The following is an 18357-nucleotide window of genomic DNA, read 5'->3' on the forward strand; positions in this document are numbered from 1 at the left end:
AACATGTTCTTCTGAAGAGCCCACCTCTGTTTCATCCTTTTCTTAAAGAACGTTACTTTTCTAACATAACGCAACAAAGTTTACTTTGTGAGTGCGTTTCTTTCACAAAGTCCTTCACCAATACTTGTTATCAGTATCTCCAAATTTTACAGCAGCCTCAACCACGAGAAGAAAAAGAAAAGACCTAAAAGCAAATATGCATCAAGGAGAAATTACTAGGGGTGTGCAAATACTGAAATTTTCGAATACGAATCGAATACGAATATGACGAAAAAATGGCTTCGAATATCGAATCGAATATCTGGTCAGCACAAAAAATGAATTCAGAAAAGATAAACAAGCAAACATTGTTGCTCATGTTTCTTTCAAAATAGTGTATGGCCTTTGCAACTGAAATAAACAAATCTAGACTGCCTGAGCACCATATAAAAAAAAAAAAATATGATGTGCGCAGAAATGTATACTACTTAATTGAACAGCGTAACAGTATCCAACCTGCAATGTGGTCAGGCAAAATGAAATCCATAACATGACAAGACTGGAAACAAAAATAACATGATGGCTAGTAAAACCTCATTAATACGAAGTTCAAAGAACCGGCAGAAATGCCCGGGTAATTCGAAGGTCAATTTATAAAATGGCCCCGCGGCCACGAAAAAAAAAAAAAAAAACTACCGAAAATGTGGTAGTCTTATGAGGCGGCTCTATAGTGCAAACACCTGTAATCCCGTGACAAGCACCGAGTTTCGGCGTGCTGGAAGGCATCGCGAACGTAAGCGAAATGGGAACGCACATTGACGTCGGAATGGCAAGACTGCTTCTAGAAAGGAAAAAAAAAAAATGACCAGCGACGCGTCAGTGAGCGTCTGAAAGCTGCACGGAGTTGAGATTGGACTACTGGCGAATGCCCGGGTCGACAGTCAATCGCCATTGCCACGGGCGGATGGTGAAGCTCAGAAACCAAAACTACGTGGCCAGGTTATTTTTCTTACCTAGTGACAGGGGCCCTCCAAACGTTGTCACGCCTGCCGTTACGCCCACTTAGGAGGTGCATGAGTTACAGTGCACCATGCAATAGGCGGGATTTTTACAGGATCGCTTGCCCTGTTGCGACATTTCGACGCGCCCCTTCGGGAGCCTCACGCAAAATTCCGCAAGTAGGCTTTCCCGCATAGCGTAGTTGACCAAAATAAGTTGGCGGTGGTCACGCTCGGAGAGTTAAGATGACAGAACGAATGCCATGGGTGTGGGTATTAATTAGATAACATATTACGGAAGGATAAAAAGTAAACGCGCTTTCGCGTTGCAATTGTTAGAAGCGAGTCACCCTCATCTCATTCGCAGCACGTGTGCTATGTGGGAAAGCCCACTTGCGGAATTGCGCACAAGGTGAAGTCTAGCAGCATCGGAATGTGATCGGTCCACGCAATAAACGATGGAGAAGAAAGAGAACAGGGCCTTTATATTGTCTTCCTGGAACTTTAAACTCTATATTAAGATAATTTGCCCAGATATTTCGCTTTTGCCACAAATTTACAAAAGTCTGCGTGGTGTACGATCGATGCCGAGTATTCGGGAATTTTCGAATATTCGGAAATTCACGAATATCATTTCTCGAATACGAATATGAACCGAATATGAAACATATTCGATTCGTATTCGAAATTTCGAATATTCGCACACCCCTAGAAATTACCACTGTGAAATGGTCACTTAGCATGGCACAACACATTGAAACTACCACATATCACACAGATGCGCATGCAAATTTTTGTGACGTTACCACTTAAAAAGAAAAAAGAGCCGACACTGAGGCAGCGATCGAATATCGAGCATTAACACACCTAACATAGGTCGCCAGTTCGAATCCCTGCCGCGAGCTCGACTCTTAACTAGCAAGTTTATGCTGCACAAAACGTGCAATCGTATGCCACCACCCTGAACACTCTGCGACAAGCGGCTGAGCCGCAATGTTCACATGAAGATTCATAAAGGTGTGGGATTGGGGGTACATAGGTTGCAAATTCGTACCCCTGCTGTGAGCTAGGCTCTAACTTAGCAAGTACGTTTATGTTGTACGAAACACGAAATCGTATGCCGCCACACCGGAACACTCTGCGACAGAAAAATGGTTGAACCGCAATGTTCACATGAAGATTCACACAGAGACGTGGAATTGGGGGTACATAGGTCGCCGGTCCAAATGCATGCCATGAGCTAGACTCTAACTTAACTAATAAGTTTACGCTCCACGAAACGCTGAAGTGTGTGACACCATCCGGAAGATTCTACGCCAAACGGTTGGCCCACAAATTTTAAATGAATGCCGGGACTAGGTGGCTGGACTTTTGACGCCTGCCAGTAAGGGATATATATATATAGCAGATCGACATAGTTAAGTTTGGAGTTGTGGTGCTCAGGCATTTGCTGCCGTTTCTTATTTTATTCCAACATGCAGCCGCCTCAGTTACCATGCCAACTACCGAGTTACAATTTGCGTTATAATGCATAACGCTGACACCCGAAACGCGAGAAGTAGAGCTTAACGATCTACAACTTTGGGACAGTGGCAGAAGAAAAGAAAAATACCAGTACGCACCGAAGACTGACACCTAAACATGTCAACAAGTCCATCTAAGTCACACTTCATCTAAAACCATCTTTTCCTCTACAGCACTCTTAATGCACTCAACAAAGTCGTTTAAGATACAAACGAGCTTGGACAATATGGCGGATGCATACGGACAAACAGGGATTGTCATGTCGCACTGTTTACACCTTGCATGTTGCCTGAAAAAAGATCTCAAGCTGATAACACCTGTATCAACAACTACCTGCCGCAAATCAACTGCCTCAGAGCTGCTATGGGGACCCTGACAAGTCTTTGACGAGAGCAGTACCCAGCTAGCTACAATCACCTTGCCAAGATAATGTGCCATGAAAGATTCCGAAAATTCAAACCAAAGCTTGCTGCTTGCACTTCCTTTGACACGACCGACCTCATCTTTTTTTTTTTCAGCAATGAAGCAGGTGCATTCGTGGGCACAGAGAATTTCCTGGGTCAATTATTTCAAATGAAAAGCAACATGCTTCCTTGGCATCGTGTCATCTGTGCTCTGTGGCAAAGCTCTTAATCATTTTCAGACTAGAAGAAGCAAGCTTCACTTTCAGTATGCCACCTCCGAACTTCTTGGAAGCGAAGTGAAAACCGCAACAGCAAGGTGACAGCTTCTAAACCTGTTCGGTTGGCTCTTAAATGCTAAGAGGAGCACACTTGAAGAAGCTGATGCCTCTAGCCTCCACTCCAGTGAAAGCAAGTTAAGCCTAAGCATTTGTCATGTTTTTCCTTTGGGTTGCAGCTTTGTCACACACACCTCTGCAAAGTTATCACAGAGAGTGCGAGTCTAACTAGTACAACTCGCTTGCGATAAATTTTTAGTGTAGCATCACGTTCAGTGAACTATTTGAACTGTTACTTTCAATAAACAGGTGTCGATACATATGCTGCATCAGAAGCATGACCTAAGACGTCTAATGTAGCCTCACATGCCATCCTAGGAAAGGAGAGAATTTAAAGATTCACTAGTGAAGGCTAACTGCCTTAGGATGCGATACCATTTTGAAAAGGGCATAGCTCAGAGCTACATGCTTGTGAGATTTAGCTCTGCTATTCCTGTCTTTACACGAAACTCTTTAAAAAAAAAACAGTTCCTCAGATGATGACTCACAGTTACCGGGAAAATGATATCGCAATAAAAATTTGCAGGAAAGGGATATGTCAGTAGACCTTTACCATAGCTAGAAGGATACAAACAAGCTACTAAAATAGATTCTCAAGGCCATGTAATTATTCAGCAAGCTCACAAGTGACAAACTGGACAGGTAGCCTGTTATGTGGGGTTTAATGCACTGATACTGCTCATTGGCTACTGGCTATGAGGGATGCTGCAATGCAGGACTTCGCATGCATTGTAACCATGTAGGTTTCTTTAATGTGAACTGGCACTACACAGCTTCCATCAAAACACGGCTGTCGTGGCCGGGATTTGATCTGTGACCTTAGAACCACAGCCAAACACCATAGCCACTCGGCCACTGCGGAGAGTATGCACAGGGAAAGCGATCTGCCTTATTGAGGGAGCCAGCAGCCACATGGTAAAGACCTGGGAACCAGTGCATCAGCATCTGGAAGTATCGCTCAGGTGCTTCCGGACATGCACAAGCAGGTTGTCCTTGCGTGAGAACTTGCTCTGGCATAAGTAGCAGTGGAAGGATTCAGCGCTGCCATGCGTGGTCTTCACATGCCGCACGAGGTTCTGCTCGCTCGCGAATGTCCCAGGGCAGAGGTAGCAGTCGAAGGAGCCATTGCCGGTGTGCTTCTGCAAGTGGCACAGCAACCGGTCCTGCCGCCTGAATGAAGCGCGGCAGTGCTGGCACTCGAAGCGAACTGGCGGCGGACCACATGGCTGGTGGAAAAGCTTCTTGTGCTCCGTGAGCACGATCTCATTGCGGCTGGCAAAGTCGCACTGGTCGCACCTGAAGGAGCAGCCGATTGTGATGAAGGCCGCTTGTCTGACTTTGGCAGCAGCCTGGCTTGCCATGACAGTGCCTTCCGCGTCGAGGTTGTCGATGTGGTGGTCATCTTTGTAGAGGCATGAAGGGAAAAAAAAGAGACAGAGGACACCACAATGAGCAAGCGGCAGTCAGAAATGTCAGCAATAGGCACAAAACAAAGACCTGATAATTGGGCTTTTTTTTTATCACAAAGTAATTGAGGCATGATACGAGCTGCTTTACTTAAAGGAGTCTGTGGTGCATGTGCCAGACGAGCAAACATAGTGGCACTGCGTTATTAACTACGATGTCCCCCTTCCGATGCAAATTAAACATTGTGCAAAAAAGTTCTGAACACATTTTTAACGTAATCTGTTAGAGGGACCCTGAAATGAGTTTGATCGGCATATTGAAGTGCAACAGATCTGTAGAGGTGGTCTTTGTGGGTATTCGTGTCAAATTTGAAAGGTCGGAGTGGACCCTATAATTTAGAAATAATTTTTAAAATTTTCTGTCCGCAACAGTTCACATCTGATTAGGGCAACACCTCACCGCCACGTCCCCCACCCAAGTGACGTCAGTGGGCAGTCTAGATGATCATGCGAGCAGCGATTTTTAAAAATTGTCTAAATTAAAGGGTCCACACAGAGCTTTCCAATTTGGCTCGAACACCCGCAAAGACCACCTCTACAGATCTGTTGCACTAGAACATGCCCATCGAAATCATTTCACGGACCCTTTAGGCACATGCCATCAAGAAACACATTTTCACAATCATTTGGAGTTGTCACAAGCACATCCACATTTGTGGAAGTTGTACTCCAAATCTGTAGTTTCAAGGTTAGAAAATCACAAATTTTGCACTGTGCATTAAAAAATTTAATTGATGTGCTTCCATCTTAAGAATGGGCATACAGCAGGCTGTGTGTTCAGTTGCGACCTAGAGAAAATTCTGCTCGGACCTGTGTCCACTGCAGATACTGATGGTAATTTCCGACTCGCTATCTCTTTCTGACAAATAACCTTATATTGCCATGTATAAGTCAACTCCAACTAAAGGTCGACCCCCCCCCCCAATTTGCAGCCCTTGCTGAAAAAAAAAAAAGGAAACATTGATTGAAGGACAGCGCAAAAAAAAGACGAGACACTTGAAGGAACACGAGATGAGCACTTACTAACAACAAACGCGTTTATTCAAAACGCCCGGAATAAATAAGGGGTAAGAAAAAACAAGAAAAAGAAGCTAAGGCACAAAATCAGACCAAAGATTAGCTGTGACACTTTAGAAAAGAAATTTCTTTCTCCATCAGCGCAAGGGAGGGGTCACTGATACCCAACTTGCCCAACTTTTTGCGCTGCTTCAGTGCAAAAAACACTGAATTCAAAAGCTGCCATACCCCTTCACAGGATGGCATTGCAACGTGGGCCAGCTCAAAGCAAAAAGCATTTAATGATGCAGTTGCAAGGCCAGCAGCCAGACGCAAATGAAGATCAAAGCTAATGAAACGGCGCCCCATCCTGCCTTCCACATTCGCATGCAGTGGCTAATTAGCGGCACTGTGTCCACTTCAGATGTTGCTGGAAGTTTGCTCTCATGCAGTCTACCGCTCGTCATGGAAAGCAATTGCCAGCATGAGCAAGCCGGGAGAACAGCACACAATTCGAACCCACCGCGGTCACTCAGTGGTTAAGGCGCTAGTCTACTGAACCGGAGAACCCAAGTTAGAACCTGACCGTGGCGGCCGCATATCGATGGAGGCAAAACAAAACAGGTGCCCGTGTGCTGTGCGAAGTCAGTGCATGTTAAAGATCCCCAGATGGTCGAAATAATTCCAGGGACCTCCACTACGGCACCTCTTTCTTCATGCTGCAAACGTATGTGCTAAGAGTGACACAAGACAATACACACACGACACAAGCGCAAACTAACTTTCTAGAATTTCGATGAAATGCATGTGGCTGAACAAGATCTTAAGAAAATGAGACTGCAAGTGGCCAAATCCTGTGCCGTCTAGGTTTGCAAAAGCTCTCGAACACGGTCAAAGGAAGCAAGGGGCTCATACTGTGGCCATTCTTTTCGGTAAAGACGCACAAAGAAGACAACCCCTTCAGGATGATCGTTGAGGACAAGAACACGTGGCAAAGTCATGTTGCTAGATACCTGAAGGTACAACTGTCTAAGCTGACTTGTGAGGACCCAAACGTGGTGCAAGGATCAGAGCAGGTCATCAACTTCTTGAAGAAAGGGACACCGGTAACGTGCTTGTCTGTGGACATTAAAGACATGTTTTATTCAATTCCTTAAGACGGTGCGATTTCTGCAGTAGAGGAAAGTATTGACAGCTACGGAGCTTCAGAATGAATGTGGAACGAGCGTCGGTAGACATCTTGAACTGCTTTAGGTATACTTGAGATCCCTATACGTGCGGTATGAAGGAAAAGTGCACGCACAGCGAGGCGGCATATGCATTGGTTCGTGTCTGGCTCGTGCACTTTTGAACCTGTACATGGCAAAGGGCGATCGCTCCCTTAAACCAGAGCTGGAAGGCAGGAATGTGTTTGCATGCTTTCGATATGTAGACGATCTTTTGCCGTGTTTTAGTGCGGAAAAAACAGGCACGGTTGACGCAGATGGGATAGTGACGCTTTTCAAACGCATATTCGATGGCCTTGACTTCACTTATGAACTACCTGAAAAAGCTATGATAAGATTCCTCGATCTACAAATACAGGAAACCTCTGTCCATACTTGCTAGTGGTATCATACAAAAAGTGAAAAAAAAAAACAAAACAAAAAACAATGGGATATAATTCCAGACAGTCTAAGCTTGTCAAAAGGAGTGTTGCCCACTCGTGCATGATGCAGAGCCTTACGAAGTCCTGCGATCACGAAATGACTGAGAGCATCAGCATGCAAATCAGCCGGCTGATCAGTAGTGGGTTCTTTGAAAACATGATCGAGTCAGTGGCCGAAAAACTAGTAAAATCCTTGATGAGGAAAGGAAAGAAGTAGGAAGAGCAGGGGACTAGAGGAGTGGTTGTCATACCGTACATACATAAAGTATCGCACGCATTGAAGAAAGTGGTAAACACCAAGAAAAAGTTGTATTTAGCGCACCAAGAAAGGTGATAAGCCTCTGCAACAAGGTGAATGCGAAAGGAAAGCGTGACAATCGCAAGGAATATGACATTGCCCATAGGGAAAGGTTCATACCATGCCAGAGGGACATTATTTATAAGATTCCAATATCATGCGGAAAACAATACATTGGGCATTCAGGAAGATGTGTCGGCACGAGGCTTCTAGAGCATAATAATGACTGTGAAAAAATTGTCCACCCGGAGAATTTAGCGAAAAATTGCAGCAGGTGTAAAAAGAAATGCGAACCAATGTTCAACAGGATCACAATTGTAGGTAAGCAGAATGAAAGGATTGAAAGAGAAATAGTTGAAGCGTTTTTAATCGAAAAGGCGGAAAATGGAATGTGCGTAAGCACTCTTTCTATCACACTTACAAAAAACGAAATTGATATGACAACTGTAGATGCTGGGTTGTGGTGATGGTCACGTGACTGATGACGGGAAGGTTGCATCTTCTAAAAACTGACATTGCGTATATAAACGCATCTTCCGCAAGGAATAAACAGTTGTTAGTTTGCGCTTGTGTCGTGTGTGTATTGTCTTCTTGTGTCGCTCTTAGCGCATACGTTCGCATAATGATCAACCAACTGGACCCGGTATTAGCTTTGCTGGCACCTCTTTCTTCCTTTCTTACTTCTTTCACTCCTCTTTTATCCCTTCCCTTACGGGGGGGGGGGGGGGGGGGGCAGTTCCATGTCCACCCAGATATTCAAGACAGTTACTGCGGCATTTCCTTTTCTCAAAAACCAATTTTTACTCTTTTTTTAGCGGAACTGATCTACACCAGAACTAACGACTTTCTTTTTGTGGCACATGGAAGTCCACACGCCCTACAAGGAACGCGCACAGACACAAGACACGTACTACCCTTGGCTCGGCCGAAATTACTTTACACCCTGCAAATAGGTTGGCTCCGTGTATAGGTCAACCCCCTAATTATGGATGGCGATTTTCGAAAAAAAAAAAATACTTAAAAGCAGCACTACATGTAACTCTTCCGCAATCACTTCATTCACAGTCATGTACACATGCAACAAAGAGAAGTAATCCCCTATGATATGTTGGTGATGATGATGAATTTTTATGACGCAAGGGCTACTTTGGGCAAAAAAACGCTATGGTGCAGGCTGTTTCGCTTTAGACAAGATGGGGTCATACACCCGTCTCCCAAGCATTTCACCTCATATAAGCCGACAATCAGGCCAGGGGAAAGGTTGCATCCACTGAATCACCAGTGAATACCCGGCAGGACTGGGGATCAAACCTCACACCTCTCTCATGCAAGGCAGATAATTAAACCATTAGGCCACTGCTGTTGTCATCTTTGGTATGTGCAATCAATCCAGCCCAGCATGGGAAAATGGATGGGGCCGAGTGATGGTCTGTGGTTATCAGTATTCCAACTGAGTGTTTAAATTTGTACATTCTTTTTCCTCCAGCCTGGACAACTCTTGCCTACAACCTCTTTGTAACATGCACAACTTAAGTCAATCAAGAAGGAACACTCATACATCTCCCAGAAATTCAATGTAAATGAGGCTAACACACGCACAAGGGTAGGCAACTGGCAATTTCGATAGAAAAAAGCAAAATTCATAGCTTTACATGTCGGCATGAATGTAATGAATGTCAACAGTAAAATACGTGAAACCAGAAACAAAACCATAAAACATTCAATGACCAACACATTTTCACGTTCGACATGTAAACACCATGAAAGAACCTTCATCTTTTCAAGACCAGAGAACACTTGGCTGCTTGTGTTTGCATTACCAGATATCTGAGAGTTGCTGGAACCTGTCCGTGATGCTCAAGAAATCATGCACTGCAGAAAGATATGAAAGTCGCTTTCATACCACAGTACACAACACTGCAGAAAGCTACTCGTTATTACACCGCGGCAACATATTTAGGCTAGCCAAAGCCAGCAACATGATAGAACAACACACACAATGAACTTTGTGCTTGCTCTGAGGAATGAAGTAAAATCCAAAAGCAGAATTTCCACAAAACTAGTAGTTACAACTAAATATTACTTAATTTTGCTAGGAAAGGCCAATGCTCTATATAACTTTTGAAAGACACAAATCACATTTGAAACAAATGGACTTCTAACAAAAAGACTCGATTCAACGATGCTGCTTAGACGTATGTCTAGAGAACCTCTCAGCTTCCCTTACACTTTTCACTGACAATTGCAGTGTGCATCACTGAAAACGCAACCAAATACACTGATCATTCAGGGCTTCAGTTCTGAGTGAACTTCATCAAAACAAGGACAATGACCACAATAAAGTAGCTGAATTACAAAAACTTTCTTTGACCTGGGTTCCACATAACTCTGGCTAGTCTCTAGCACTGCATTTTTTGCTTAAACCTGCAAGTAAAGCTTCATTCATGGCAGTCACAATGCTGATTATTATTACTATTCTTTTGCTCTTCAAAGCAGTCTGGTTAGGCGTATCTGTACAGTTACATGCAACCTTGATGAACAACTGATGCCACTCTCTTCAACTAGTTCACAGACATTCGATACTGCAACAAATTTTACAGCACATAAAATTGGGCAGAAGGCTTTTCTGCGCATGTACAATGATGCTCATGCAGAAAGCGCCCCTGCAAAAAAAGAAAAAAAGACATCCTGAGCTACATGTTTTGTCTGAGGAAACAGAATGGCATTCAGAAGCAAAGACTGCTAAAGCAGTACGAGTTGATATGACAAAATTGTACTAAAAAGAACACAGGAGTCATAAACGCTCGCTGCACAACCTAAAATAAGATAAATGGTCAGTAGAGAAACACGTTTACACTGCTTAACAGTGTTTCGGGAAACAGGAATGCATGATCTCCCAATTAGGCAGCAGACATCCTGGGCAACTGGTTCTGCAAAAGAAACAATACAGGATTAGGCACACTGACAAAATTAACTTCAAGCAGGTTTACGGCCATTAAATGACACCACCACCTTGTGTGTTGTCCACTGATAGCGATCTCTTCAGGGGTGGGAGAAAGCATTTATTCTGAATATTCCAAAGCAAGACCAGTATTGGCGAAAGAAATATTGGCATTATTTTAGGTAGTCACAACACTAGAAGGGTACAGCTATCACCATAGTCCTTCAGTACTCAGTGTATGCATTAGGAAGTCGTAACTCATTTTTAGGCTGCTAACGAGAGAGGCATAATGTGAGAAAGAAACGATGCAACAACTAAGTACTCACAACCAAAAATGCAGCACAAGATACTGTTCAGCAACTGCCTGCTGAAGAAACTGAGTGCAGTTTAAAGGGCCACAGAAAGGGGTGTTTCAGCTTGGCTTTAAAATGCTTGCACTATGTAGAGTACAGGCCACCGAGCGTCCATGCCGCTTACGAGACCTTAGAAGCGGGCGGGAAATTTGCAATACATTTTCAAAAATTCCCGCTTTCGCACCTCGCGGTGACGCGTGGTGCCGGACTTTCGCACGAAAACCTGGCAGACGATGTCACGTCTTACAAATGATGTCAGCAGCCGGAGGTTATCACTGGTTCACAGCGCCAAACTCTTTCAGACGTCATGCGCTACAGCGGCCGCGGCCACTCCGGGCGCAGGAGAGCGGCCGAGTGAGAGGGGCCGGCGGAGGAGCGCCGCCGTTTTGGCGTGCGAGAGGAGAGGGAAAGGCGCGAAGACGCGGAAGTTCAAATTTTGTCTTCCACAAAACTCAGCTTCCACAAAACGCATTAAAATAATTCTTGTTGGTGGTTACTTATGAACTGTCGTCTTTTAACATCCCAGACATATCGCACCATTATTGAAACCCCCTTTCTGGGTCCCTTTAGGCTGTTGTGCCCGGTAGCAATAGCAGTGGTCGGAGTGGGACCACTGGAGCTCACTCTATAGGGCTTGAGAATTCCCAGAAGAGTTGTCAGCGCATGCTCCCCCCAGCATCGAGAGAGTGCTGGCCCACACTGCCCATTACCAGATGTGGGGGCAAGTCGGGAGGGGTCCGGTCTGGACATATGGTATCCGGCATCAAAAGGCAGCAAAAATTAAAAAGATTAGAATGGCTAAGCCATAAAATTGCCCTCTCGCTATGAAAGGCGTATCACCCAGCCACAGAATGTTGGTTTCAGATTCCGGGGAGTTCGGGGCCTTGCAGCTGGGTGAATCGAGCCTTGGTCTTGGGATGCTTTCTTTTAGCTGAATCGAAAGGTGTGATTAGCCACCCGGGGGACGAGTATTCGTCAAAACTTGGGAACACCCAGCGGTTGTACTGAGTACCAGTTATTAGTCCTGGCTTCGCCTCACTGCACCATGTCCCAATTGTGGTCCTGGGCAACCAAACCTTAGCAGGTGGAGGGAAAGGCAGGGGAGGACATTAGGTAGGTTGAGCTCGTAGCCTGTGAGATCAAAGCCAATTGAACATATTTGCCTGCTTTGAAAACTGTGAAACGGTCAACATCAGAACTAGTACTCTGTAGCAGGCATCAAAACAACCTCTGAGTTGGTGAAAGCAGTCTTGTAGCAGCCGTAGAAGGTGGGGGAGTTGACCTCACAGGACCCCAGTGTGGTAACCCTGCAGGGTTCCCGGTCTTGGGGGGTTGAAGACCTTGGAAATGTTCAATGGAAGACGAGGGCTGCATATTTGTGCAAAAAGCAAGAGCTCACCATTTATAGAGGCGTAAAAAAAAGATCCAACTCTATTCAAAAGATGATTTCAAAATCTGAACACAAACTGGACTTATTGGCAATGCATTCACAATAAAGGACCAGATTGACTACAATATGAGGCAACTGGTTTGGTGCAAGCCCTAATCTTTGCACCCAAAAGTGAGGCATGTTTAGTTTAGTTTATACCTAGAAGAGTCTTATAACCAGAAGAGTCTTCAATAACTTGCCATCACAATGCAACAAGATATGTATGAGAAAAAAAAAGCATATGCAAGAAAAAAAACCCTCAAGTCTACTTTGCTTGGCTCGGCTCAAGCACATGGCATTAAGACCACACACACGTACACAAGAAAATCTATCACTCATGCGCGAGAAAAAAAGTGACCAAGTACCCGGGCATCTCAAATAAGCAACTAAGCAACACACACAAATATACACACGTGTCTGGGTCCACAGGCCTCCTTACTCTTTTACATCATTACCACACGTCAGTGGACTACTTCTCCTCCCCCCCCCCCCCCCCCCAAAGTTCATATTGCTAACATCATTTCATGCTTATGCATGAAATGATGACATAATGTGTTCTTGGGGCAATCGCCACGCCAAAATCTACCCTATCTGCCTGTACCTGTAGGCAATGGAAAGCGACTGTTGGGCTTATAGTACATCACCCTTGGCCGCTCCCTCTTGGTGCACGGGACATCAGGGCTGAGTGACAAAATTGGACCCCGGCAGAGAAGCAAAGAGGTGCCTGCGGAGTAGAAACTGAGTGTTCAACAGTTCAGCCAAGGATAACTGCAGGTCCAGAGCTCTGATCAGCATTCTTGGCCAGCTACCGGACAGCACTCTTTAAATTCACCCCAAAGAATAAACTTTCTGCACAGTTGGAGATCTGTCATTTTATATTTGAATAAAAGACTATCACTTCTTCTTACCTGCCTTGTGTAATGTCTTGCCCCTGAGGGTAAATAAATAAGGCAATGTGCGAAATAGAATAGTATAAACAGCAGTCAAGTCAAATAGCCTGGCTGTTGATGCCAAACACTGAACTAGCAGTGTGTTTCATAAACACCAAAGAGAAAACCTCAGATTATGATGTATTCCGACATATATCACTGATGTAACACCTCTCATTTGGGGGTACTTGAGACCTATAATAAATCAGCAAATATGCAGCAGATGAAAGGCCAAGCTTAGCCATTGCAGACACATGTTCATTATTATGTGCACACACTGACATCAAACTTTTGTGCCATGACGAACTGAAATGGGCGAGAAATGGTCAGGTGTAGTGGCATGGAACAGCTGGCAACACTCAAGTCATCAGATCTATCGCATCTCCTGCAAAATATCACAAAAACAGACTGTAATGCTGTTTGTCTGATTGCAACAAGCACAAGTTGTGATAGAAACACTTCCGACCCTATGAGGACAGCCTTCACCCAAGCCATTTACAATGCAAGAGCAGTCAGCACTCCCTTTGAAAGGTGCCCTACTGTGGGAAGCAGGCATGTAGGCAGAAATATTTTTCAGGGGGTGGGGGCGAAGCAGTTGTATAGGGCAAAGCCCGGTGGGGGGGGGGGATATTTTGGGAGGGGCCCAGGCTTCCTCGGGCCCTCTCTTGGACATGTCCCTGGTGGGAAGCATCTGAATGGCTCTACAATGACAGCAAATTGTAGACAGGCTCAGTGCTTCTAGAAAGTGGCAATAATAACTATGCAAAGTGTTTATTTCTTTTAATAACTACATGTAGCATTTACACAGTTTTAAAACAGGTACTCCAAGTCTTTCGAGATTGAAGTTTTTTTTCTTCAGAGTCATGCACTTCACCCAAATGTGCAAAAGCGCCCATCAAAAGACCAATGAAGCACAGATGAGAAGCCACAGAAACACTCATAATTTCAGCATGAATAATGTAGGGGCTGAAGGATATTCAAGAACACTTCCACATATAACGAAGCCACTGCGGTGGCTCAGTGGTTATGACGCTCGGCTGCTGACTTGAAAGACGCAGGTTCGATTCCGGCCACGACATTTGAATTTCGACGGAGGCGAAATGCTAGATGCCCATGTACAGTATTGTGCACCTTTATAGTGAAGACTTTTTAAAATTTTCTGGCCTCAACCGCTGGTTCTTTTACTCTGAAACTGTGCACAGAACTTGGGTATTGCGGTAACTTTTGTCTCGTAGTAAGTTTGTCATCAGTACGTACCTGGATCAGCTGCACATGATGCAAACCTGTAATCGTCTGCCTCGAAATCGACGAACTGAAAGCAGCCAACTCTGATGTTTTGCCAAAGAGGGTTAGTGGCGCCATCTTTTGTTTGCATTGCCGCCCTTCGCGGCAATCAGGCCCTGGCGGCTTTCAGTTCGTCGATCTCGGCGCAGACGATTACAGAGCTGCACCATTCGCGGCTGAATGATGCTTGCTACGAGACAAAAGTTACCACAATATGCAAGCTCTGTGCTCAGTTTTACCACAGATGAGCCAACGGCTGAGGCGAGAAAAATTGTTTGAGGTATTCACGATAAAGATGCAAAATACTGTACTGTGCGATGTAAATGCACATTAAAGAACACCGGGTGATCGAAATTTCCGGAGCCCTTCACTACGGCGTTCCTCATAGTCGCTTTGGGACGTTAAACCTCCATAAACCAAACCAAACACAAATAACAAATCAGCCTGGCCTTACTCTGACAATTGTGCCCTTGTGTTCCCATTGCTAGAACACTGTACACTAATGCAGTTGTAACTAAGAGCACCCTTAATACACATGAGAAGTCAAAGCCTACACCTTTGTATTCAACGTCACATATACAAATATGAGGATTCTTTTGAATTGTTACCAGAGCTCTTGAATTATACCTGCCATGATATTCATGAGCTTAATGCTATATGGTCTGGCATGCTTGTGCTATAACGTCTGCAGATATCCAGACTGATGTGTTACAAATGGAATGAACTCTCGAGATCTGCTCAAAAGCTGCTTTTCATACTTGTAATGCTATGAATACGAACTTAGAATGTGCTGTGCCAGCAACAGATTTTCCCTTCAGGGTGCACTACATTTTCCAAATCCGTCGGTAGCACTACAGCGCAACTGGCAAATTTTAGGCTCTTTATTAAGTTAACGACGCGACTGCGGGACACAGGTTTACGCAGTGTCATGGTACACGTTAAGAGGATTGGCTTCTTGGGCAATTCAAACTGTCGTGGACTGAACTGCTCAAAGCTTTTCGCACATACATCCCTGCTAGATTGTGCTGCTTATTTTCTCGAACGATGACCCACATGGTAGCTTCGGTTAGCGTCAAAACCGAAACAACCGTCGACAGAATTCACTTCAGCTTTTGATTAATCTGACGAATACACGACAGAGTTTGTTATCCGAGCAACGACACTGACTAAACAAACCTGTGTTTCACGGCCGGCACACTTCAGTTCCAATGGGCTACAATACTACTACTACTACTACTTTCTAGGTGGTCTACGTCTCTTCGCTGTCATCTTCATTTATTCATCGCTGTTTTTTCTATCACTAAGGACCGAATAGCCCACACGAAGACATTAATAGAAGAGCTTGATCAGGTACGTGGGTGCTGGAGCTAGTCACATTTTTCGTTGAAAACGCGTCGAGAAGATAAGAACTGCCTCATCCCAAAAAGCTACCGACCGCAGGCACATTCACTACATACGCGTTGCCTGACACTTCACTGTGATGACAGAACAGTTCGCAACTTACCAAGAGCCTTTCATAACAACACCTTCATCGACGGTTCGAGCAAACCGCGCACTGACAGTAGCCGCAGTCGCAAACACAGCCCTGGCACCGTGGTCACAACTCCCGTGAATCGCAAGCTTTGTTCATACCGCCACGAAGTTGTCGTTATTTCCCAGGCACGTGCAATGGTTGTCAGTGTATGTGACGAACGCATTATTGTGTGGTATAAGCATTCAAACCGCGCCGCTCTGACAGAAGACGCAAACACAACTCCGTACAAAACCCATAACCACGACCTACAACAACGCGACTACAGGCACCAGCAGAGCAGCGTTGCTCGCCCCCGACACTCCGCTCCATCCTTTCTCTCATTTCACGATGCCTGCCGCGTGAGCCAAAAACCTGAGCTCATCTCTCTCTCTTTCTCCCTCTCTCCCAAGTTGACAGTAGCATTCGCCATCTCTTGACAAATATCTCAACTTTTAAGCAACGTTACGTGGCCTCCGAGACTCGCGACACCAAGAGAGGTATTGGCTTGGCCTCACGGGGTTGGCATCACGGTGTAAGAATGTTGTTATTACACCGTGGTTGGTATCTAGGAGCTCTCAGCAATGCGGCGAGGGCTTCTTGTTACCGGGTGTACCTGTTGCTGCTATACCGTCGTCATCGCTACAGATGACGCGAATGTTGCGACGCGCGTCCTTTCAATTTTTTTTTTTTTCAGTTTTTCCTCTCTACTCTCTCTCAATTCTCCCACTGTCTGCTCGTAGCAGCGAGTGTGGCTCAGACTGCGCCTGTGGGCAGGCCCGTGCACTTTCCTTTCCATTCTTCCTTCATTCTCAAGAACAACTTTGAGACTATCCGCGGAACTTACAAACGCGCCTCGACTCCAAGCAGCCCTCGAGGCCTGTTTTGCGTTTCAGAAGCCAACCTCCACTCATATGGCTGCTAAATTGGAGGAAAAACTCGAGAATATCGGCAGTCGAACTGCACTGGCTGGCTTGTCCACAAAACGGCAATTACATTATATTGTTCTCTTCTTCTATACTATTTTCTGTCTCTTTTTCATTCGCATCATTTTCGGGGCAGTAAAATTTATTATTCTTAAATTTCTCCGAGTGTTTTGATCATATGTCGCGAACTCTATCATTACCAGCTTGAAACAGACTACCGCCCTCTCATCACGCTGCTGGGGTCAACCGAACTCGACATGATATACCGCCCCGTATTCATCGACTGCGGATTCGCTTCATGCGGTACCAGTTCAATGTCCTCTACGTTCCCGGCAAACTGGTAGCCCCAGAGGATACACTTTCCAGAGAACCAGTACAGGAACTGGATCAAGAGCACTAGCAACTGCAGGCAGTCTATGTCGGGCTCTTTGTCGGTGAAGCTGTACTCGCAGCCACCAACCTTGTCTCATCCCGTCCGGAGGAACTACGAAAGCACCAAGTAGAAGACGGCCTCTGTTGTTTGCTGCTACGCGCTTCTGCCGGAAAGAATGGCCGGAAAACGTCTCCAAAATTTCATTGCACCTAAAGGAATACTGGAAAGAACGAGGTAGCATAACAGGGTGCGACGGCTTCCTGCTCAAAGGTCACCGCATCGTCATTCCGATATCGTAGCGTAGCGTCGAAAGATTCTGCAACTGATCCAACAAGGGCTCCAAGGCATCGGACGCAGCACAGCAAGGGTAAGAGACGCAGTGTGGTGGCCCACACTCAACAGCGAACAGAGGTGCGCGCAAATCAGAGTGCAGCGCTCAGAAGCGCCCATCAGCACGCCAACACCTAACCCTCCGCGGCGGCTCAGTGGTTAGCGCGCTCGGCTACTGATCAGGAGTTCCCGGGTTCGAACCCGACCGCAGCAGCAGCGTTTCGATGGAGGCAAAACGCATAGGCGTCCGTCAGTTAACGCCAAAGATCCCCATGCGGCGAAAATTATTCACGACCCCTCCACTACGGCACCTCTTTCTTCTTTCGAGTCCCTCCTTTATCCCTCCCTTACGGCGCGGTTCGGGTGTCCACCGAGATATGTGAGACAGGCGTCATTTCTTTTCCTTAAAACCAACTTTATTTCACTTTCCTTAAGGCGCGATTCAGGTGTCCACCGAGATATGTGAGACGCGTCATTTGCTAGTTTGGCCTCTAGCTACATTCAAGGTCAAAGTAGTGGCCCCTCTGACAGCGTGAAAAGCTGGCGTAGTGAAGCTTTTCGCTTCAAAAAAATTCCTTAATCTTCAGTCCTGGTCGAGCTGCTCGTATGCTCGTTTTATAACTCGCTGCTTAGC

At 45.4% G+C, this 18357-nt stretch overlaps 1 protein-coding gene across 6 annotated transcripts; it reads right to left on the reverse strand.

Moving 5' to 3' along the window:
• Positions 1 to 663: 663 nt before the first annotated feature.
• LOC144107814 (zinc finger Y-chromosomal protein-like) lies at positions 664 to 16392 on the reverse strand. Of its 6 annotated transcripts, XM_077641010.1 has the most exons (4): positions 12171 to 12804; positions 10504 to 10578; positions 9469 to 9520; positions 664 to 4642 (listed from the first exon to the last, which is right to left on the reverse strand). In XM_077641010.1, exon 4 carries the CDS (start codon positions 4599 to 4601, stop codon positions 4179 to 4181), a length of 423 nt encoding a protein of 140 aa, XP_077497136.1. In that variant the 5' UTR covers positions 4602 to 4642; positions 9469 to 9520; positions 10504 to 10578; positions 12171 to 12804; the 3' UTR covers positions 664 to 4178. The 6 variants fall into 6 exon arrangements, with proteins under 6 accessions (XP_077497136.1, XP_077497138.1, XP_077497140.1 ...); XM_077641012.1 differs by lacking the exon at positions 9469 to 9520; XM_077641014.1 differs by lacking the exons at positions 9469 to 9520; positions 10504 to 10578; positions 12171 to 12804 and adding an exon at positions 16089 to 16392.
• Between the last annotated feature and the right edge of the window lie 1965 nt (positions 16393 to 18357).

This window comes from Amblyomma americanum, chromosome 10, assembly GCF_052857255.1.
Source record: "Amblyomma americanum isolate KBUSLIRL-KWMA chromosome 10, ASM5285725v1, whole genome shotgun sequence".
Lineage (NCBI taxonomy): Eukaryota > Metazoa > Arthropoda > Arachnida > Ixodida > Ixodidae > Amblyomma > Amblyomma americanum.